The 24,294-nt window shown below is 40.8% G+C and overlaps 1 protein-coding gene across 1 annotated transcript in view; it reads left to right on the top strand.

Annotated features, from left to right (window-relative positions):
* GID4 (GID complex subunit 4 homolog) overlaps positions 1-22,295 on the top strand; it is a 29,301-nt gene extending 7,006 nt beyond the window's left edge. Inside the window, exons 3-6 of the mRNA XM_004381006.3 lie at positions 9,694-9,801; positions 12,587-12,688; positions 14,320-14,450; positions 19,116-22,295. Coding sequence (XP_004381063.1) covers positions 9,694-9,801; positions 12,587-12,688; positions 14,320-14,450; positions 19,116-19,179 — 405 coding nt within the window. The 3' untranslated portion in view covers positions 19,180-22,295. The remainder of the gene's footprint in view (positions 1-9,693; positions 9,802-12,586; positions 12,689-14,319; positions 14,451-19,115) is intronic.
* The last annotated feature ends 1,999 nt before the right edge of the window (positions 22,296-24,294 follow it).

The following is a 24,294-nucleotide window of genomic DNA, read 5'->3' as shown; positions in this document are numbered from 1 at the left end:
GCAGAAGGGGACAAGGAAGCCGGTGATAGGGAACCCAAGGTTGAGTAAGGATATTGTTGATGTGTTGTGAGATTGTTAACCATTGTCATAGGGCAACATGTGTAGTAACTGTTAAATGAGAAACTATTTTGTTCTGTAAGCCTTCATCTTAAGTGAAAATAGCAGCACAATTGGGAGAGTGTAGTCAATGTCACTGAACTGTGCATGTAGAAATTTTTGAAATGGTGTTTCTTTGGCTATGTGTATTTTCACCAAAAAAAAAGGTTGAGAAGTTAGAGGGTTGACATGTTGTGGGGTTGTTAATCAGTGTCATAAAACAATATGTGTACTTCTGTTTCATGAGAAACTATTTGTTCTGTAAGCCTTCACCTGAAGTACAATTAAAAAAAGAAAAAATTACCAGTTTAACCATTTTTAAGTGTACAGTTCAGTGACATTAATTATATTCACTGTGTTGTGCTACTATCACCACTACCCATTTCCAAAAGTTTTTCATCACTCCCAAACAAAAACTCTATACCTATTAAGCAATAACTCCCCAACCTCTCTGCCCCAGCCCCTGGTAATCACTAATAAACTTTTGTCTCTATGCATTTGCATAGTATGGATATTTCATATAAGTGGGATCATATAATATTCGTCCTTCTGTATCTGACTTATTTCACTCCGCATAATGTTTCCAAGGTTCATCCGTATCCTGTCATACATCAGGACTTCATTTCTCTTTATGAATAATATTCCATTATGTGTATGTACCACATTTTGTTTATCTATTCATCTGTTGTTGGACATTTGGGCTCTTTCCACTTTTAGGCTACTGTGAATAATGCTGCAGTGAACATTGGTGTACATCTGTTTGAGTTCCTGTTTTCAGTTCTTTTGGATATATACTTAGGAGTGGAATTGCTAGATCATATGGTAATTCTATGTTTAACTTTTTAAGGGACTACCAAGCTGTTTTCCACAATGGCTGTACCATTTTACATTCCCACCAGCAGTGCATGAGGATTCCAATTTCTTCACTTCCTCACCAACACTTGTTATTTTCTGTTTTTCTGGTAATAGCCATCCTAGTGGTGTTGAGTGATATCTCATTGTGGTTTTGATTTGCATTTCCCTAATGACTAATGAAGTTGAGCATCTTTTCACGTGCTCATTGGCTCATATCTTCTTTAGAGAAATGTCTATTCAAGTCCTTTGCCCATTTTTTGATTGGGTTGTCTTTTTTGTTGTTGAATTGTAGGAGTTCTTTGTATATTCTGGATATTAAACCCTTATTAGATAATATGGTTCCAAAATATTTTCTCCCATTCTGTAGATTGTCTTTTTACTTTCTTGATAAAGTCCTTTGATGCACAAAAGTCTTTAATTTTGATGGAGGAGTGCCATTTATTTTTTCTTTTTTGGCTTGTACTTTTGGTGTTGTATCTAAGAATCCATTATCAAACCCAACGTCTAGATGCTTTACCACTATGTTTTCTTTTTAAGAATTTTATAATTTAAGGTCTTATATTTAAGTCATTGAGTCATTTTTCATATGTGATGTGAGGTAGGGGTCCAACTTTATTCTTTTGCTTGTGGAACTCCAGTTGTCCCAGCACCATTTGTTGAAGAAACTGTTCTTTCCTCCTTGAATGGATATACCACTCTGTTGAAAATCCGTTAACCATAGATGTGTGGGTTTATTTCTGGATTCTCAATTCTATTGGTCTATATATCCATCCTTATACCAGTACCATACTGTTTTGATTACTGTAGCTTTATAGTGTGTTTTAAAATAGGGACGCGTGAGTCCTCCTACTTTGTTCTTTTTCGAGATTGTTTTGGCTATTCAGAGTCCCTTGCAATTCTCTCTGAATCTGAAGATCAACTTTTCCATTCCTGCAAAAAAGTTTTTGAAGTTTTGGTAGGGATTTCATTGAATCTGTAGATTGCTTTGGGTAGTATTGACATTTTAACTCTATTAAGTCTCTAATCCATGAACACTGGATGCCTTTCCATTTATTTAGGTATTCTATAGTTCCTTTCAGTAATGTTTTATAGTTTTCAGTATATAGATCTTTTACTTCTTTGGTTAAATTTATTCCTCGGTATTTTATTCTTTTAGATGCTATTGTAAGTGGAATTGTTTTCTTAATTTCATTTTCAGAATTGTTCATTGCTGGTGTATATAAATACAGCTGATTTTTGTGTGTTGATCTTGTGCCCTGTAACTTTACTTTTTTCGTTTAATAACTTTCTAGTGAATTCTTTGGAATTTTCTGTATATAGGATCATGTCATCTGCAAATAGAGATAGTTTTAATTCTTACTTCTTTGGATGCCTTTTATTTCTTATTCTTGCCTAATTGCTGTGGCTAGACTTTCCAGTAAATGTTGAATAACAATGGTGAAAGTGGACATCTTTGCCTTATTCCTGGTCTAACAGGAAAAGCTTTTAGCTTTTAGTTTCCTAAGTGTTTTTATCATAAAAGAGTGTTGGATTTTGTTGAATGCCTTTCTAAATTAATTGAGATGATCATGTGGTTCTTTTCCTTTGTTTTATGTATTATGTGTATTGTTTTTCTTATATTGAACCACCCTTGCATTCCTGGGATAAATCGCACTTGATCATGGTGTATAATCCTTTTAATATGTTTTTGGATTCAATTTGCTAGTATTTTGTTGAGGATTTTTTGCAACTGTATTCATAAAGGATATTGGTCTGTAGTTTTCTTTCCTTGAGATGTCTTTATCTGGCTTTGGTATCAGGGTAATGCTAGCCTCATAGAGTGAGGAAGTGTTTCCTCTTCTATTTTTTGTCAGAGATAGAGAAGAACTGGTGTTTATTCTTATTTAAATATTTGGTAGAAGGTCAAGCTGCCGTGTGACCAAGCAGTTTCACTCCTAGGTATGTACCCTAGGGATCTAATAGAAGTGACGCGAACAGACATATGCACACCTGTGTTCATCACAGCACTATTCACAATAGCAAAGGATGGAAACAACATAAGTTGTTGGATAAGTAAAACGTGCTATGTACATACAATGGAATACTACTCAGCGATAAAGAAAAATGAGTCCCCAAAACATCTTGGAATATGGATGAACCTGGAGATTATGTTGAGCGAAATAAGTCAGTCAGAAAAAAACAAATATTGTATGTTCTCACTTTTATGAAATGACATGAACAAGAAAATATGTAGAAACGTGGTTACCAGAGATTGGGACTGGAGGGAGAAGAGGCTTCACTCTGTAGACAGTAAACAATTGTTATTTTTGGTGATGAGAAAGGTGATGCCAAATGAGGGTGAAGTATACATACCTTTACAAAGGTAAATGATTCCACTAAAAAGTAAATAAGAAAAAAGAACCTGTTGGTAATTGCATGGCGTATATAATTTTGAAACAACAGGAAAAACCAAAAAAATATGTGCAGATATATGTGTATGTATGTAGGCATATATACGGATAGGTATATATATGTGTGTGTGTGTGTATGTATAGGTGTATGTATATGCATCTATTTGTGTACTCATACGTTCATACATACTGTGAAACCTATGAGAGCCGGAAGTTGATGGGACTGCCTTGTTTTTCCGGGTCTCACAAGTTTTCCGCCTTTGACAGGGTGCAGTCTTACCACTTCCCTATCGCTTTCTATTAGTGGAAAATATTTGGGTTTCCCTTCTCTGACAAGTTTTCGCCTTACACACATTCTGGCTTTTGCAGGTTTTACTGTATAATAAAGCACACAGAAGGTATAATTATGGATACTTCTTAGATATAACCAAACACCTCATGGGATTGAATTTCTGGGTTTGAAGGATTAGGACCATAGTCTCATGGAACATCTCGGTCAATTGTCATAATATAGTTCATAAAGTTACGTTCTACATCTTAGTTCGGTGAGTAGTATCTAAGGTCTTAAAAGCTTGAGAGCAGCCATCTAAGATACAACTATTGGTCTTTACTCGTCCAGAGCAAAAGAGAAAGAAGAAAGCCAAAGACTCAAATAAGAAACTAGGCTATAGGATAAATAGTCTACACAAACCATGGCCTCATCTACCCTAAGACCAGAAGAACTATGTGCCCAGCTACCACTACCTACTATTCTAATCAGGGCCACAACAGATGGACCCTGAAAAAATGGGAGAAAAATGTAGAACAGAACCTCAAACTCCTAAAAAAATAAAAAGCTAGACCTCTGGACTGGTTGAGACTGGAAGACTCCCCAAGACTATTGCCCTGAGATACTCTTCAAACCTTGAATCGAAACTAACCCCTCAGGTCACCTTGTAGCTAAATACTAAATAACAAATTGGCTCAGAAAATAAGGACTATAACTTGTAAGTACTATGCTCCTTTGAAAAATCACCTATATGAGACCAAATGGCCAACAATTACTTTAATACAAAGATGAGAATGTAAGGGGGCAGGGAAACTAAATTAATACAGATGAAACAAACCAGAACAGAAATAATGAGAGTGTTCACACATAATGAAGACTGTAACCAATGTCACTGAACAACTTGTATAGAAATTTTTGAATGGAAACCTAAGCTGCTGTGTAAACCTTCACTGAAAACACGATAAAATATTATTAAAAGAAAAAAGTGTTTGGTGGAATTCACTACTGAACCCATCTAGTCTTGGACTTTTCTTTATTGTGAGGTTTTTGATTACTGATTTAATCTCTTCATTTGTTATAGGTCTGTTGAGAGTTTCTGTTTCTTCTTGAGTCAATTTAGGTAGTTTGTATACAGTTTCTAAGAATTTGTCCGTTTCATCTTAGTTATCTAACTTGTTGGCATGTAGTTGTTCATAGTATTCTCTTGTAATCCTTTTTATTTCTGTAGGGTTGCTAGTATTCTCCCCACTTTGATTTCAGATTTTAGTTATTTGCATCTTCTCCCTTTTTTCCTTGTCAGTCTAGCCAAAGGTTTGTCCATTTTATTGACATTTTTAAAGAACCAACTTTGGTTTTGTTAATTCTCTTTTTTTTTTTTTTCTTTTCTATTCTCTATTTCATTTATCTCCATTCTAATCTTTATTATTTCTTTCCTTCTGGTAGCTTTGGGCTTAGTTTGCCCTTCTTTTTCTAGTTCCTCAGGTTGTAAAGTTAGGCTGTTGATTTGAGATTTTTCTTTTTTATTGTAGGTGTTTAAAGCACTCTATTTTTAAGCATTGTTACTGTAAAGTGAACATAAAACTTGCAGTTTTATGTTTTCATGTGTCTTGATAGCAAGTATACAAATTCACAAATATTTTAAAGAAAAGTTTTTCAATAAGTCACAGTAGGATGAACACTAATGATTTTGTTTTCATCCTTTTGGGGGGAAAAATAAGCATAGAGCTACTAGTCTCATCATAATTTCAACAATTTCAGAGATAAGCATTAATTATTCAAGAACTAAGAATTTTTAAGTTGTTTAAACCCCTTAGTTCATGGAAACAATGAAAGATGATCATCCAGCTTCTAACAGAAGTAGCTTCTTGTGTAAAAATGAAGTGTTTTCCTTTCTTTGAACCAGTTTTTTAAAGCTTATCAGTCATGGGAATTTAGGAAGCAAGAAGGAGCATCCTTTTTTTTTCCCCCTTCCCATTAGTGAGTAAACAGGAAAAGGAAGAAGGTGGCTGAGCTGGTGGCCCGACTCCACAGGAAGGCCTTGAGTTGGTTTGGCTGCCGTGTCCTATTGGCCTGTTATCAGTCTCATTGTCCTGATTACCCAGCAGTATTTGGAAGTACTGGATGGGGCAGTAGAAAGGGACCTGGGGTGAAATTCTGGCCCTGCCATTCGCTGGCTCTATGACCTTTAATTTCTCTTCATTTTAGTTTCCTCATCTGTGAAATGAGAATTGAAAATACCTGCTCTGACTATTGAATAAACTAGTCCTAGGGAGGAGGAAGAGTCCCTGGGTGGTGCAAACAGTTAACACACTCCGCTACTAACCAAAAGGTTGGAGGTTCGAGCCCACCCAGAGGCACCTCAGAAGAAAAGCCTGACGCTCTACGTCCAAAAAATCAGCCACTGAAAACCTTAGGGAGCACGGTTCTACCCGGACACACAAGGGGGCGCCATGAGTCGGGGTCAACTCCATGGCAACAGGTAGATAATTAGTGACATGATTATTTGATTGAATTTTATACCTGTATTTTTAATTTTTGTTTTCTCATTTATAATTGTTAAAATATCAAATACAAAATTTATTTCAATTAAAATTATCTAAATGGTTTGGGCTTTGGTCACAGAAGTTGTCTTCTTCATGTATACAATCTGGCAAAATTAATTATTAGAGATAATATGCCTTAGTTACTTCACATTCACAAGCTAACACAGCTTGAGAGTTTATATGTGTGCCTTTGGGAAATGAAACCCCAGCTTTGTGAAGAGTGGGAGGATTCTGAAACAGCCAACCACCAGTAGGGAGGGAGAGCTCTCTTGGGGAGGCCTTCATTTCCTCAGTGGGAGGGTTGGGAAGCTCCAGCTGAGGGTGTGGTAGACTTGTTCTGAACCAGGGAGACGGTCCCACTGTCCAGTTTACTTATTTATAAGATGAGGTACATGAACATTCTAGAAGCTCTCATTAACTTACTGGCCAATTGAATTTTAATCTCCCAGAAGGCAATTCTGCATGGGAAGCTACGGCATCATCCCTAGACAGTTCTGGGTGAGCCTGGAATGGTGGAGGGAGCTGGTCGGGGAATTGCAGTGGCTGAAGATAGCCAGCTGCACAGAAGGAAGACCACGCCTGCCCCTGGGTGGATGGTGCTGATGAACAGCTTTCCCGCGCTGACTCATTTTTCTGATATACTTTCTTCAGCTGACACACTTTTTCTTTAGCTCTGTAAATACCACCACTTTAGTTGTAGTCAAGCACTTGAATTTCCCGTTTTTGCCCTGAGAAATATTTTATCTTTTTGGTGACTTCTGTACATATAGAATCTTATTCCTTAGACATTTATTTTATTTAACTCTCAGAATTTGGGGGTGGCTTGCAGTCACTGATATACCGCCTAAAAGTGTTTTTAGAGAGAAGTCAGTGCAAAAGCACTCACTGCGAAAACGGGTGATTTAAAAAACAAGTATTTAGTTGTGTTGTAATAGGGCCACTTTATCATTTTCTCCTTCTCTCCCTTTTGCGGAAGTTCTGAGAAAATATTAAAGCTCAAAAACTCAAGGAAAAAATATATGTATATCTTTTAACATAAAAGTCTCAAGTCATTAATGACTACATACCAGAAAAGCCTGCCTAGGGGGCTGCATTCTGGTGTGACAGGAAACGCTCGTTTACCTCTACTGACTACTCTGCTTCTGCTGAGAGCCGTGGTGCTGACTCAGACGGAACAGATTTATTCGTCTAATTTAGCTTATACCTGAAAAATTAGGTTTCTGTTTAGGAAACTTTCTCCTCTTTAATTTTTACATTTTACATAGGCACATGGCACGCACACGTGTTGTGGTAAGTGGGCTGTGGGATTTCTTTTGGTGTCACATTTACAGTATTTAAAGTTCACTATTAAGGAAACAAAACCTTCTCAGCAGTTTCTTTGTAATCAGACCTCTTCAGTGAACTGAAGGCCTGGTGAGGGTTTTCTGGTCCTGGGAAGCCCACGGAGCCCACAGCTCCAGTGTGCAGGCCTGCTGAGGAAAGCAGGGCAGGCAGACTGAGTGGGGAAAAGTGGGAAGCCATCTTTGAACATGTGAGGAGGACACGAGGGGCTGACCTAGGAGCTGAAGAAGTCAGCCCTCTGTGGTCCCAGGTATTAGCACTGTAATCATAGCTTTGCTGGGCCAGTGACTCTTCATAGCCCTGCTCCCCAGAAACACCAAGGGCTTGGCAAGCTAAGCAGAGTGGGGAGTTGGCTGGTTTTTATAAATGCAGAGAAGTAATATCTTCTACATTGTTAACTTTTTCTTCCATAAATTTTTCCTAAATCTTTGGTACCTACTTATTAGTACATGAACAAATAGCAAATAAAATGAATGGTAGTATTCCAGGCATCCAAATTAGTGTGACAGCTTGTTTTGTTTTGTTTTTTTCTCAATAGTACTTTCAATTATGTGACACCTAATTATTTACTCTTTTGGTTTTTTAAAATATTTTATTGTAGAAATATATATATAACAAAAAAAATTAACTATATTAACCATTTTTAAAATGTGCAATTCAGTGACATTAATTATATTCATCATGTTGTGCAACTATCACCGCTGTCCATTTCTAGAAGTTTTTCATCACCTCAAAAAGAAACTCAGTACCCCTTCATCAATAACTCCCATCCCCGCCCCCCAACCCCTGGTAGCCACTAATAAACTTTTGTCTCTACTGATTTGCCTAATACAGATATTTTATATAAGTGGGATTATGTAATATTTGTCCTTTTGTGTCTGGCTTACTTAGCATAATGTTTTCAAGGTCCATCCATGTTGTAGCATGTATCAAGACTTTATTTTTCCTTACGGCTGAGTGATACTCCATTGTATGTGTACACCACATTTTGTTTATACATTGATCTGTTGGTGGACTTTCAGGTTGTTTCCACCTTTGGCTATTGTGAATAATGCTGCATTGAGCTTTGGTGTACACGTATCTGTTTGAGTCCCTGCTTTCAAGTCTCTTGAGTGGGAATGGAATTGCCAGGTCATGTGATAATTCTATGTTTAACTTTCTGAGGAACCGCTAAACTCTTCCACAGGGGCTGCACTGTTTTATATTCCCACCAGCAATGCATGAGGATTCCAGTTTGTCCACATCCTCAGTAACACTTGTGATTTTCTGTTTTTCTGATAATGGACATTGTAGTAGATGCGAAGGAGTATCTCATTGTGGTTTTGATTTGCATCTGTCTAGTAACTAATGGAGCTGAGCAAGTTTCATTGTTTATTGGCCATTTATGTATCTTTGGAGTAATGTCTATTCAAGTCATTTGCCCATCTTTTAATTGGATTGTTTGTCTTTTTGTGGTTAAGTTGTAGGAATTCTTTATTCGTTCTGGATATTAAACCCTTATCAGATATATATTGATTCCCAAATATTTTCTCCCATTCTTGTTTGTTTTTTTTAGTGGTATTTTTTTTATGGTTGTGATTTTACATTGCAGACACAATTTATGTGTATTTCCTCTAATAGATAAATTGTTCTTAGTTTATATGATAGAATTAAATATATCCCCTGTATTTCAAAATAGTCTACCCAAAAATCCACCCCCACTGGAAGCTTGAATAATTGGTTTGAAAAGGACAAACTACTGAACCAGTTTGAGAACCAGTGGGCCAGACCATGGTTTGAGGAAGACTTAGCTGTAAATATTTGTGATTTTGGCACTTCTTTGTGATTTTTACCTTTGAAAGTAAAATCCACTGAGTCACCATCTGCTTTGTATATTAGAATATTCAGAATTCACTTGTATTGCAAATAGTCCACATTTTTTTCTGAGAGACCAGAACATAACAAATGAAGTCGAAGAAAGGTTCTCTGCTTCAGGCAAAGCCTCCAAAGCCCAAGAGACCCTCCAGTATATGGGCAAGTTCAAATGCATTTCCACAGGCTGTTGGCAAATTGCTTGATTTAACTCTGGTTTGGATTGTTGGTTAGCAATGTGATCATTTTTGTCAGAGTATTAGAAGTTAAAGCAAGGTTGATTCTCCCTTTGTAAAGGTTAAAGCTCTTGTTAAAACATCTTGTTTTGATATTTGGCCTTTTACCATAGGAGTACCCAACGCTTACAACCTTCTTTGAAGGAGAAATAATCAGCAAAAAACACCCTTTCTTAACTCGAAAGTGGGATGCAGATGAAGATGTTGATCGGAAACACTGGGTGAGTAAATCTTTGACCCACTCTGGATCATCTGGGGACTGCCAGAGGACTGAGGAAATGCTGGGTGGGAGCTAGCAACATCCCTTATTCCTACACAAACCTCAGTTGTTCATCTCCTTATGAAAAGAGCTAAGATACTTAGATGCTCTTCTTTAGGAGCCCTGGTGTCACAGTGGTAAGTACTCAGCCACTAACCGAAAAGTTGGCGATTCAAACCCACCAGCCACTCCAGTGGCAAATGGTTACCTGATGATAGCAACCCCCAAAGTTGCATCCAAAGCCCTTTTAGCTGTCAGTGTCTTGACAGTATCCCCCTGACCTCTCCACCTGTGTGTTCATCTTTTGTCCATTCTTCCTTTCTAATCACCTACTTGGGGAAAGCCCAAGGTAATTGCCTCTGACTTTAGGGTTAGCATGAAATGATGTGGTTAATGGAAACCTGCCCTTCCATTGGCTTATCAGTGTGGGCAAAAGCACAGTGCTTCTTTTAATCCTAGCTCCTGGTAGACAATGTACAGTAATAAATACTTCAAGACAATTTAGTTTTCATTCCAGAGGTTTTTCGTTGGTTGTCACACATCTTGTGTCTTCAAAATCTATATTTCAGCAGACCAAAATAGCTTTTTGGCATAGTTGACCATGATGATGATGAATTTTTGTTAGACACCAAGGAATTCCAATATGCTTACCCATAACCAAAAATGGTTGTGACAGTAATGAAGATTCTAAATTCCTCATTCTTGCCCTTGCCACTCACAACTTCCTGTCTAAGCTCTCTCCTGATTTTGGTACGACAGTCTCTGAGTTAGCTTCAATATAGAGGAGCCACTTTGCTTAATAATGATTTTTACTTGAGTTAGGGAAGGAACATCTATCAAATAATGAGTTTCAATAGATTTTAAATTTAAACTTGAGCTTTTTAAAACATTTTTTAAAAGCTACATGCTTTGACTGTTGTTGTAGCAAATACACAATAAAATCAGACAGTCATTTGTGTTTCTGTAATAAGAGAATGAACATGATCCAGTTATCCAAAAGGCAGGGGGCACTCGAGTGTTATGTGATGGTGCCCAGCGTTCAGAAGCGGACTGGGAGGCCTCCTTGATGCCACCCGGTCCCAGCCCTGCCTCATGCTGGCTCCTCCTCCATGCCTTGCCAAGATGACTCCTTCCTCTCCTGGACAGCTCTAGTGTAGAAAGTTCTTTCTTGTAGTAAAACCAGAGCCTGTTTCCCATTCAACTTTATTTTCCATTTCAAATTGGTCGTGCAAAAAGCAAGATCTTTGAGGTCCAGTGAAAACTCAGTTTTAGGCTAGGTTGGCCACAAAGTAAATATCTGGAGAGTAACTCTTATTTTCCTTTTGACTTCCATTAGAAAACTGGAGCCTATCTGAGACCCTAGCCTTTGCTAGACTGGATTCAGTATTTTGGGTAAAAGAGAGACTGACAGGGTCACCCTTGGCACTGACATGCTCAGTGTGACAGTGACAGGGAGCTGGGCCTGCAGAATTCTCCTTCTCCAGCAGTTCTGTCTACCTGTGCAGGACTCTTGGCATTTCCCATAACTCCCCAGCTCACTTCTTAGGATTCCCAGATTCCCACAGGGGACACTAGGGCTCTGTACTGGGCCTCAGTTTGTCTTGGGATTATGATGTGTAATAAACCTCACCTATGGTATCATTTTTCCATTGTAAACTATAATCAGATGTATTGCACCCTCAAATTTTCTGTAGTTAAAGATGGTGGTATTGTGAAGTTCAAGATTCCATATATTTAATTTACTCAGAATGAAAATATGGCTTAATACCTCCATATTTGAATTTTTATTTAAAATGTTTTCTTACAAAATTAATACATGCTTATTTTAAATTTTTTAAAAATACAGAAAAGCAAAAGGGGGAAAAAAAATCTATAATGACAATACCTAAAGCTAAAATAGCTGTTAACCCTTTTCTGAATTTCCTTTATGTATATATACTTTTTTTTTTAACAAAAAGAGGATCATAAGATAGTTTCATAACCCACCTATTTCACTTAATGATGTATTATTGACATTTTAGATACAATATCTTATTTAGTGGTTGCCTAGTAGGCCATTTAAGTTGCTTCCCATTCTTTATTATCATAAAACCTTTATTATCAAAAAGGCAAAGACAGAACAGCATTAAAGGAAATTTTCTAGAAAAAGAAGTCATCCCTAATTCCACCACTCTGATACAACTATTTTAATTTTTTATCATTTCCTTTTAGTCCTGGCACGTATGACCTAATTTTACATAGTTACAAACGTAATGCATATTATGTTTTTAGTCTACTTTTTAACTTAACAGTATATTACCTACTTCCTGATTCTGCTTAATGTGCTGGCCCAACCGTCACATCATGTCTAAGCTCCAACATTTGCTAGCCCCTTTCCCCACTGTGGCTGGCCGTTTAGGCTGTTGATAGGTTGTTTTGCATCACTCTTTGCTACTGTTGATTCACTTACAGAGATCTCCTAATTAATTGTTCTTGGCTTTTGTTTGTTTTTGGTAAGGTGTTCCAAGAGAAGGTTCCTAGGATTGCCTGGTCCCTAGTAATCCTGACACTCATTTCCATCCTTTGGCCTTTCCCCAGCCATGTCTTGGGAAGATGGGTGGATAAAAGGCTCTCTCCCGTCAGCTGGCCTCCAGGACCCTGGTCTGGAGCCCCATCAAATGCCGTCCTGCATTTGAAACATTAATCACACCTGGGCATGGTGGCCTCTCCCTCTGTTGATCTATTATTATACTCCTTTTTGCTTTCAGGGCAAGTTTCTGGCTTTTTATCAGTATGCAAAATCATTTAATTCTGATGACTTTGATTATGAAGAGCTGAAGAATGGGGATTATGTCTTCATGAGGTGGAAGGTAAGGCCCCCCTGTGGTGTATACTGTGGCTGCTCTGCCGAGGGCGCCTCCCGACCAGGGCTCCCTGGCACAGTGTTGGTTCCATAGGGTCTCGTGGGAGTGTCTTTATACACTTGTGTAAAGCAGACATGCTTCAGAGCATGTACCATCACACTGACTTCCAAATGGTTTCTCTAGTTAAACTACTTGAGTGACCAGCAGATAGTTCTTGGTGGTGGTCACCCTCAGACGTCTGTGCCTTCTCCGTTTCCTTTCTCCCACCCAGAAATCTTTTTGAGCCTTCAGGTTACATCATTCCCAGTGTTGTGTGGATTAAGGGGAGAGCCAGACTGCCTTTGAACACAGTCATCATTGCACACGATGTTCAGCAGCATACGACAGCACCCTTTACACGACTGCTGTCCTCCACCACCTCTGTCCTCTTGGGCTCCGTGCAGCCTCAACTCTGCCAGCTCCCTTCAATCAGAAATGATGGGCCTGGAATGGAATTTGGGATTTTCACTGACCAACTCTCAAAGAAGTCCATCTGGCTGCACTCAGTGGACTAGCTAGCTCTTGGCTGAGAGCACATTTGCGCTGCCTGATTTTGTGGCATGGTACTTGCCTCGCTACAGCTTCTCTTATTTGATAGCAAAAGCACAAAGCTGTTAAGTAACTCTGTGAGCATACATAAACCCCAGCCCCCAAGCTGTGGGAAAAAATTGTTTTGTCTTGAAATCTTGCCAACTTTTTACAGTCAGTTCCTTTAGGGCGGTCATTTCTAGTATTTACTTTGTATATCTAATAATTTGAGGAGGGGTGTGGGCCATTGTTCTTTCAATAGACATTTTTGGCTCACCACCTAGTGGGAAATAGGACAATTAACCAATTAGAGGAAGTCTTTTGTAAAGTTCTAAGAGTAATTTTACTTCACTTTAATTGTTAAAAACGACAATTTCCAAGGTTGAGGAAGGGGTAGGAGAGTGTGTTGAAATCAAAACAGCAGTGAAGTTGTTTTGTCTCCAAAGAATTTCTCCAGGTGACTCCCCTGTGGGCTTTTAGCAGCCCCCCTGAGGCCCTGAGGCCTAGCCTGGTCTCCTAGAAGCTGGGCTCTCAGGCGCAGCTTTGCAGCCCTTGCCTCTGGCCAGAGAAAAGAAACTTGCCTCTTTCATAAGGTGCCTGATCTAGAGTGGTGCTGTTCTGGTTGCTGTGGATGCAGTAGAACTTTTTGAGGGGGTGTTATGGGGGCTACTGGTGATTGAGCTGCCCTCAGAATGACCTCCAGACCAACGAAGTGACTTGCTGTTCTAGAGATGGTCAGGAACTTAGTGGCAGTCCCTGGGTGGGGCATAAACCTGCTTTTCTCAGGTCATTCTGCCTGTAGTCTCTGAAAGGTATTTGTTTTAACACTCAGATGTTTAGACCATGGTTACCTTCTCTTATTTGCTGATCTTAGTGAGCTCAGGATGGTTTGTAGCTTTGGTGTGTAGAGTACTCCAGTGGCACAGGGATGCTCTTCAGAATCAGGCTGAAACCAGAGGCTCGCTGTCACCCATAAGTCCGAACTGGACTGTGGATAGTGTTTTTCCCCCAAGTAGTCACCGTGGTTATTGGAAAACACTTCATGCTAATCACCTCCTATCTGTGTGCAGGAGCAGTTCCTGGTCCCAGACCACACGATCAAAGATATCAGTGGTGCTTCCTTTGCCGGGTTCTATTACATCTGCTTCCAGAAGTCAGCAGCCTCCATTGAGGGCTACTACTACCATCGGAGTTCAGAATGGTAAGAGACCCCAGAAGCAGAGGCAGTGTCTTGCTGCTCCCTGGCTCTCCCCCAGCTTACCAAACACAAAAGAAAATCTCTTCTCCATAGATTCATGCTTTATTTAGATGCTGAGGCCAATTTAAATGCTCTCAGTTGCTCCAAAGCCCACACAGAGCAGAGAAAACAAGAAGAAAATGAAGTTCTAGATAAAGGGGGGTGGGGACAGTTGCCAGGGAGCTGATTCCAACTCATGGCCAGCCCATGTGTACAGAGTAGAACTGCTCCACAGGATTTTCATGGCTGTGACCTTTCAGAACCAGATTGCCAGGCCTTTCTTCCAGGCACCTCTGGATGGGTTTGAATTGCCAACCTTTCTATTAGTAGTCAAGCACTTAACCATTTGCACCACCCAGAGACTCCTAACTTATTGCTAAATACTTCCTACCAATTTTTTGGCAGTGTTTCAGTCTTGATGGTTTTGTATTTATTCCTCCCAAGTTAAAGCAGTAACTAAAATTTAAGACCTGATGGTGGGCAGTGTGGCTTTTGCTGTTGGCGTTTTCATTTTTGTGGTCTCAGTCCTCAGACATTGCTCCCACATGCACTTGATTCAGTCTGATGACCCAGGAGCCTGTGGGAGCCGGTAGCCCTGCCCTGCCTTATCCAAGGTGAAGGGCTGAAAGCCCCGCAGGTGCTAGCTTTGGTCCCCTTCTTGAGCCTCTCCTGTCTCCTTGCTGCTGTGACTGGGGTGTGAGCCATGTCATGGGTGTCTAGCTCCCTCTCGGTGCAGCCCCTTCACGTCTTTCACACTTTGGTGGTCCTGCCCTGGAATGACTCAAGTTCCTTGTGTAGTGGCAGCAAAATTGTATCTGCAAATAAATATCCACCCTGTGGGCATTATTACTAGACTTTCAGTTCTGTTTTCAAATTAGCTTTAAAACTTTTCATAATTCTATTTTTTTAACAATATTACCAGTTATTTGAAGTGTACAACTCAGTGTCTTTTAGTGTACTCACAGACTTGTGCAACCACCACCACCATGAAGTTTAGAACATTTTCATCATTCCAAAAATGTTAGCAGTCACTCCCCATTTCTACCAGCCCCCTCCCCAACAGTCCTAACCTAGGGAACCACTTATCTATTTTCTGTCTCTATCGATTATCTATTCTGGACATTTCATATAAATGGAATCATACAATATATGGTACTTTCTTTTTTTTAATTGTACTTTAAGTGAAACTTTACAATCTAAGTTAGTCTCTTGTACAAAAATTCATACATACATTGTTATGAGACCCTAATTGCTCTCCCTATACTATGATAGCACACTCCTCCTTTCCACCCCGGATTTCCTGTGTCCATTCAACTAGCTCCTGCCCCTCTCTGCCTTCTCATCTCACCTCCAGATAGAAGCTGCCCATTTAGTCTCATGTAGCTACTTGAGCTAAGAAGCACACTCTTCACAAATATCATTTTATGTCCCATAGTCCAGTCTAATCTTTGTCTGAAGAGTTGGCCTCTGGAATAGTTTTAGTTCTGGGTTGACAGAGTACAGGGGCCATGCTTTCTGGTGTTCCTCCAGTCTCAGTCAAACCATTAAGTCTGGTCTTTTTACTAGAATTTCAGTTTTGCACCCCACTTTTCTCCTGCTCCATCAGGGACTCTCTGTTGTGTTCCCTGTCAGGGCTGTCACTGGTAGTAGGCGGGCACCATCTAGTTCTTCTGGTCTCAGGCTGATGCAGTCTCTGGTTTACGTGGCCCTTTCTGTCTCTTGGGCTAATACTTTCCTTGTGACTTTGGTGTTCTTCATTCTCCTTTGCTCCAGGTAGGTTAGGACCAATTGATGCATCTTCTACAGCTGCTCGCTAGCTTTTAAGACCCTAGACCCCACTCACCAAAGTAGGATGCAGAACATTCTCTTAATAAGCTTTGTTATGCCAGTTGACCTAGATGTACCCTGAAAGCATGGTCCTCAGACCCCTACCCCTCTTACTATGTCCCTCAAAGTGTCTGGCTGTATTCAGGAAACTTCTTAGCTTTGGTTTAGTCCAGTTGTGCTGTCCTTCCCTTCACCTAAGATAATTCTTGTCTACTATCTAGTTAGTGAATACCCCTCTCCCTCCCTTCCCACCCTCATAACCATCAAAGAATGTTTTCTTCTGTGTTTAAATCTTTTCTTGAGTTCTTATGATAGTGGTCTTAAACAATATTTGTCCTTTTGTGACTGACTAAATTCACTCAGCATAATGCCTTCCAGATTCCTCCATGTTGTAAGATGTTTCACAGATTCATCGTTGTTCTTTATCGTTGCATAGTATTCCATTGTGAAAATACACCATAATTTGTTTATCCATTCGTCCATTGATGGGCACCTAGATTGTTTCCATCTTTTTGCTATTGTGAACAGTGCTGCAATGAACATGGGTGTGCATGTATCTATTTGTGTGACGGCTCTTATTTCTCTAGGACGTATTCCAAGGAGTGGATTGCTGGATCCTATGGTACTTCTATTTCTAGCTTTTTAAGGAGGGGCCAAATCTATTTCCAAAGTGGTTGTACCATTTTACATTCCCACCAACAGTGTATAAGTATTCCAGTCTCTCCACAACCTCTCCAACATTTATTATTTTGTGATTTTGGGATTAAGGCTAGCCTTGTTGGGGCGAGATGGTATCTCATTGTAGTTTTAATTTGCATTTCTCTAATGGCTAATGATTGTAAGCATTTCTTCATGTGTCTGTTAGCCGCCTGAATGTCTTCTTTGGCGAAATGCCTGTTCATATCCTTTGCCTATTTTTTAATTGGGTTATTTGTCTTTTTGTTATTAAGGTTTTGCAGTATCTTGTAGATTTTAGAGATTAGATGCCAATCGGATTTGTCATAGCCAAAAATTTTTTCCAAGTCTATAAGTTGTCTTTTTACTCTTTTGGTGAAGTCTTTTGATGAGCATAAGTGTTTGATTTTTAGGAGCTCCCAGTTATCTAGTTTTTCTTCTGGTGTTTGTGTATTGTTACTTATGGTTCATATTCTGTTTATGCCGTGTATTAGGGCTCCTAGCGTTGTCTCTAGTTTTTCTTCCATGATCTTTATTGTTTTCGATTTTATATTTAGGTCTTTGAGCCATTTTGAGTTCGTTTTCATGCATGGTGTGATGTATGGGTCTTGTTTCAGTTTTTCATAGATGGATATCCAGTTATGCCAGCACCATTTGTTAAAGTGACTGTCTTTTCCCCAATTAACAGACTTTGGGCCTTTGTCAAATATGGGCTGCTCGTAGGTAGACGAATTTATGTCTGGATTCTCACTTCTATTCCATTGGTCTATGTATCTGTTGTTGTACCAGTACCAGGCTCTTTTGACTACTGTAGCAGTATAATAGGTTCTAAAATCAGGCAGTGCAAGGCCTCTCACTTTGTTCTTCTTCTTCAATAATGCTTTACTTATTCAGGGCCTCTAACATATGGTCCTTTGTGACTGCATTTTTCCACTCAGCATAATGTTTTCAGGGTTCATCCCTGCCATCATGTATCAATCCTTCATTCCTTTTTATGGCTGAGTAATAGTCCATTGTATGGACAGACCACATTTTGTTTACCCATTCATCTGTTCATCGAAATTTGGGTTGTTTCCACCTTTTGGCTATTATGAATAATACTGCAGTGAACATCTGTATGCAAGTTTTTTGCGTGAATGTATGTTTTCATTTCTCTTGGGTATATATCTAGGAGTGGAATTGCTGGGTCAAGTGTAACTCTATGTCTAACCTTTTGAAGAACTGCCAGCAGTTTCCCACAGTGGCTGCACCATTTTAGATTTCAACAGCAGCGTATGAGGGCTTCAATTTCTCCATGTCCTCACCAACACTGATTATCTGACATTTTTATTCCAGGCATCCTAGTGGCTATGAAGTGGTGTCTCATTGTGGTTCTGATTTGCATTTCCCTGATGGCTAATGCATAATCCTTGTTTGATCATTTTTTAAAAGAGATAAATCGTGTTTTACCTGTGTTCTTCTTTTACATGCTCTTCCTCCTCCTTTGTGAAGCAAGAGGGACAGAGCTAACATCCAGCCCATCGACTCTCAGCATCGCAGGGGTTCTCACCCTAGTATGTTGGTGGAGTGCCCAGGCCTTGCTTCCCCTTCCTGCCTGGCTCTGCACACACCTCCCGGTGGGGGAACAAACACCTCACACCTCCCGACATTTAACAGGCACAGTGAAGAGCTGGGGAAGTGAGAGGGAAAAACGAATAGTCAAATGAAATGTATTTCTATGCTGTTGTTGGATGCTATGAGACTGGGATGTGCGATGTCATCCGTGAAATTCTTAGGCTCCTATAGCCTTATGCTACATGTAGGGAGCTGAAATACTAGAAGGAGAAGAGGCAGGGCAAGGGAGTGAGGACGAGGGCAAAGGCAAGAGAGTGCTGTATAAAACACCATCACTACTTCTGATGGGAGCAGAATGCCAAAACAGCTCATCTTACACATAGTTCAGAAGGATTCACCAAAAAGTTTGAAATAAATTTAAATTAGGTTCCACTTAAGAAGCATAAGGTGACAGCATTTCAAGTGTGTGACAGTCCTCAGGCACGGAGGGAGTATCCCCTAACATCCTCGGGAGCTTGGTTTTCGGCATGCATTAGATGACCGCTGCCCATTTGTGTCTTTCCCCTGCTGCAGGTACCAGTCCCTCAGTCTGACACATGTTCCTGAACACAGCGCACCCATTTATGAATTCCGGTGACAATGGTTCAGAACAGCCACCAAATAAAACTTAACTTGGCAAAAAGAGCTTTGCCAAGAAAATGTGTACCTGCCAGAACCAGGAGGACATGTGTTCCTGTCTCTTCAGAGTAGACTGCACCAGAGAACATGAGTGTGAGCCCACAGACGCTGGAAAGCACAGCCGTTGCCAGCAGGTGAAGGGCTCCTCGCTCTTCCTTCCTCTCTGTGGCAATTTGGTCTTAATCTGTTTTTAAGCTACCTTAAAGGCACTTTTCCTTCTTGCTCAGCTAACTTCTGTATCACTGAAATGCTCGTTCCTTCCCCATCCCAGCCTCCAGCTGAGGAGGACGTCAGCTCCCTAGATCACCCTCGGCCTTCGTGCTCAGCGGTTCCCACTCCTCTGCCCACCTCAGAGCCAACTAACCACCCTGGGCCCTCCCCTCCCCAGTCGCTTGATCTGGTAGTTCAGAGAAGGCCGAGCCCAAGCCCACCTGTGCCTTCAGAGCTCTGCAGGGAGCTGGCAAGCCGGCCCCACCCGGCCTAATCAGTCTCAGTTCTGATTGGTTGGTGGGGTCAGCTAGCGCTGCCCAGCCGTGATGTTAACAGCACAAAGCTAGTAAGTGGCTGTGGGTTCCGGGCCTGCCATGGTGGTCACTAAATTTAAGGCTTCCAGGTCACTGGCAGGAGCAGATTCCAATCCTGCCTGCTCAGTACGTTTGCTCCAAACTTTTGAACTTGAGGGCAGTACTAAACTTAATTAAAATAAGAGATTTTTTATTACAAAATTATTTTTATGGTCCTTGAACAAGGACCCTTGGCAAATGCACAATTATTCAGAATTACATTTTATTGTTTTCACATTGAAAACAACAAATGTTGACTTAGTAATTTTTATACCTATATCTATATGTATGTGTATATTTAATCAACCAGCAGTTTTGAAATTAGTCATCCTGGTACAAAAGTTTGCAGCATTGCATATAGTACTAAACATGAGAGCTATTTTGGGGCCAGTTTAGCATTTGTACCCTCCTCCTTTTGCGACTCCAGACAACAGTCTTCATGGCAGCCTTGTGTCTGGCTGAAGGAGCCGAAGTTCTTCTGAAATGCAGGGGCGCAGAGAGGGGTGGGAACATGAACATGCTTAAGTAGCTCGAGGCTCATGTGCCAAAGTGTGTGTGTGTGCGTGCTTTTGTTTGTTTTGATTTTGTTTTTTAAATGTTTAAAAAGCTTAACAGGTTGGCATCAGCTATAGCCACAAAGATGGGCAGGGCTTTGCAGGGGTTGGCATTTTCTGGTGGCTTGCAAGACTTCTCAGAGTACAGGAGGGAAAGCTTTAAGACAAAAGAGCATTAGAACCCATGGGAGCAGAGGAACTTGAAGGTTGCCTGTCCACTGGTCTGAGAAGACAAAGCCTTTGGGTTAGATGAGTACTGAGGAAATCTTTTTATTGTTAAAATAAAGTGACTTTCCTTTTAATGATACAGTACTGTATATTACTGAGATGGAATGTTAGGGGAAGGCTTACGTGAGACAAATGTGGGACAGTAGTCAGTGGGTCCTTGTCATATTAAATTTGTGCAGAAGTGTGACCACCCCATTTAGTAAGGTCAGGGCCTTGGAACCCTAAAAATTTGTCCTAGTGTCTTAGGTGGGAAATAACTCATCCGTTCCCAGAGATGAGTCAGAAAAGTTTTCTTGATTTTGAAATTAAAAAAAAGACTGGCTCTAGTCAAACCCAGCTGATTGCACACAAATGAGCAGGTGCTCCCACCGTAGCTTCAGAGTTACCCTGGCGAATGTTGTTGAAGAATGAAGGCGGGGCCAGGGCTGTGCTGGTTTCTTGATTCCCATAGGCTCTTTGCTTTCATGTCAGTTTACCCCTCATGGCCCAAGGGTCAGTATCTCCTGTATTTTGCAAGCCTCCTCAAAAGACACAGGCTTTGCTCAGGGCGCTGAGGGTGAAGTCACCCTCCAGGCTTGCTAGGAGCATGTATGTGTGGCTTTGAGGGGTAGGTTGAGTAGGCAGGGAGGGACATTTCCAAGAATTGCTGATGTTCAGCTAGCCAAATGGGAATAAGCAAGGTTCTATTGTAGGATTTTTTAAGTTAGGTAATGAGATGTACCTGTTGTGTTGGGGGAAAAATGAAGTGATAGCTTTACTAGATCTTTTGGACACATCTGTGATGAATTCTGCCCACCATGGATGGGGAAGGGATTAAGTATTTCTCACTTCCACTCCGAAACTCCCAGGTGATTGACATTGACCCTTCTTTCCCTCAGAGAGCTTACTTCTTCCAGCCAGTTCCCAAAGGAACTTTGGGAAATTAGCTCCATTTGTAGTTAACTTTTGTCCTTTTCTGAACTTTCTCAGTGGTTTACATGACTCTGCTACTATGTGCAATATTTTTGGTTGACGTTTTTGGTTGACATTTGTATCCATCACTAAGAAGGTAGTGCGGACTGCAGATTTTCTGCTGTCTTCCTCCACACCAAACAGACCCGACAGGAGGTGGGTCCTTGGAATTGGCTGCTCTTCCTCCACTGCTCAGAAAACTTCCATCATGCGTTCCCCAGTCTGGTCACTGCGGGCTGGAGTTATTCCCACCCTTCAAGCATTGTAGACTGTTTCCGCTGCCGTCCTAAAGTGACTAAACCATGCCTAATGCTAAGTAGAAAATCTGTCTGTGCTGGTTTTGTTTGGCGATGTTGGAATCACAAACTCCAGGGGAGCAGAGGTGTTCCAGTGTCTTTTGCTTTTAGAAACAGGGAATTTATGTTCTCTCTAAGGCCTTGAATTGATTTTTTTTTCACATAAAATAGTCTGATAAGCTAATTTTTTAGAAAGAAATGCCATTGAGTATGTTGTACTGTGGTTTAAAATTACTAACACATTCTGAAGAAGAGAAATAAGATTTGATTTGGGATCTTACATGTTTTTAAAAATTAGATCTGAATGGGCGCAAGGTATGACTGTTTTGTTTCTTTATGGAGGACATGTGGGAAGAGTTTGAGAGTTCGGGATGAAAGAAGTATTTTGCAGAGCTATCAATAAATAATTTTTAAAAATAATAAAGGTATTTAAGCAGTGTATTTGTCCTGTTTCTAAATCAAAACAGCCATGTTAGAAGAAAACCGTCCTCTCTCTGGCCCGGTGGCTGCAGAGATGTCCTGGGACACTGGGACCCTCAGCAGGGGCCAAGGTACCCTCTGGGCAGCTGGTAGCAAGGTCTGGCCGCTCCTTCCTTCCCACTCTGGGGCTTTCAGCCACTCAGCACTCCTGTTGGAGTTCCATGTTGTTAATTTCTGTATTTCTTTAGAAATGTGGAACATTTTTTTTTTTTTGTAGGATTTATACTTTCATTTAACAACAAAACATACGCAGACAGAGCATACAGGGCGCCCTGCAACCCCATGCACTCCAGCTCCTGAATGGAGTGTGCTAGGGACTTCCTGGGGCCAACACTGGCCCTGGCCCTCTGCCCCAGGAGCCAAGGCCCCAGCTCCCTAGTTACACCGAATTTGGACAGACTGCCCTTCTGGCGCCCATACATCCAGGTTCTCCTGTCGTGATGTCAAGTTTCAGGGCCCAGGCAGCACCAAGGAGGAGACCTGGAAATGCTATTTTAATTTTTGAGGAAATGTATAAATTATTGACAAGGTTTAAATTTTAAGCAAGTTGAAACGCTAAGGGTATTTACACTAGTGGCCTGCAAAGTCCCTCTGTGCTGGTAAAGTGTCATCTGATCTCATGTTTAAACAATACTAAATTTTTTCCTCCCAGAAGACATGGTGTGGAGATAGAACTAGACTTCACAATGCTGAACTCCTGTAGTTTAAGACACCATTTACTAACTGTTTCATAAAGTGGAAAAGGCTGTGAGAGGCGGGGTTCTCACTCCCCAGTCTACCTCTAAATCATGATGTGACCCCTGGAGTATCAGCCAACCTCTCTGAGCCCACATGTCCTTGATGGAAGGTGAAAAGAACAGCCCCCACCTATGTCATAGAGCTGCTGTGGAGTCAGTGAGGTACTCTGGAAAGCACCTTGTAAACTGAAAATGCTTCACAAAGGGTAAAAGGTTATGCTTGCTTAATAATAATTCCACAAATGTTTACTGAGGTTTACCACGTGCGTTGCACCATTCTGGGTATAGGGGGTGATGCAAAAAAAGACATGCTACTGCCCTCAAGGAGCAAATAGGATAGAATGTAAATTAGCATTTTCTTACCCCACAGCTAGCACTTCCCTCTTTCTTATCTCCATTCTGACATCCCCAATGTCTAATCTTTACCCTGCTGTATTTCTAAGCCAGCCGTAGAAACAGTAGAAATGTGCAGCTTGGCAGGTGGTTCTCTGTATTGTGAAACCAACTGCAAGACAGGACAAAGAGTGAAATTCTAAATATCAAAGCTGTCTCCATTGATCTGAACTGCAGCAGGGAAGGAAAGCACTAAATTGCTTAGTAATGAAATAGGCAGCTGGCTTCAATACAGGAAAAAAGAGCCTGAAAATTGAAGTGCAGTTGAGCAGCCTTTCCCTCTAGATTTTTCTTCCAAAACATCTAAAGATTGAAATTCCTTATTTGTACATAAGAGGAAAAACTTGTAAGGCTTTTCACCTGTAGAGAAGCATATGCTGAAATTCAAGTTTATTGTGCCATTTTTTCCTTCTGATTTCATAGCATGCTGCACTTCTCAATGCATTGGTCATGCATTGGTCATTGTTCCTCTCCCTAACTGCTCAGTAACCCCTGCATTTCCACTCCTCCCCTAGCTGGCACTGGTTTAGAGTACGGCTGTCACATTTGTCTGCACTGGCTTAGAGCACGGCTCTCACACTCGGGTTTACTGGCTTAGAGCACGGCTCCCATGCTTGTGTGCACTGGCTTAAAGCACAGCTCTCAAACTTGTGTGCACAGGCTTAGAGCACAGCTTTCACACTTGGGCTCATGGGCTTAGAGCACGGCTCCCACGCTTGTGTGCACTGGCTTAGAGCATGGCTCTCACGCTTGGGCTCACTGGCTTAGAGCACGGCTCCCATGCTTGTGTGCACTGGCTAAGAGCATGGCTCCCACGTGTCTGTGTGCTGGCTTAGAGCATAGCTCTCATGCTCGGGCTCACTGGCTTAGAG

This window comes from Trichechus manatus, unplaced genomic scaffold (genome assembly GCF_000243295.1).
Source record: "Trichechus manatus latirostris isolate Lorelei unplaced genomic scaffold, TriManLat1.0 scaffold00080, whole genome shotgun sequence".
Lineage (NCBI taxonomy): Eukaryota > Metazoa > Chordata > Mammalia > Sirenia > Trichechidae > Trichechus > Trichechus manatus.
The sequence above is the reverse complement of the archived record's forward strand: the minus strand, read 5'-3'. Positions and strand labels throughout refer to the sequence as shown.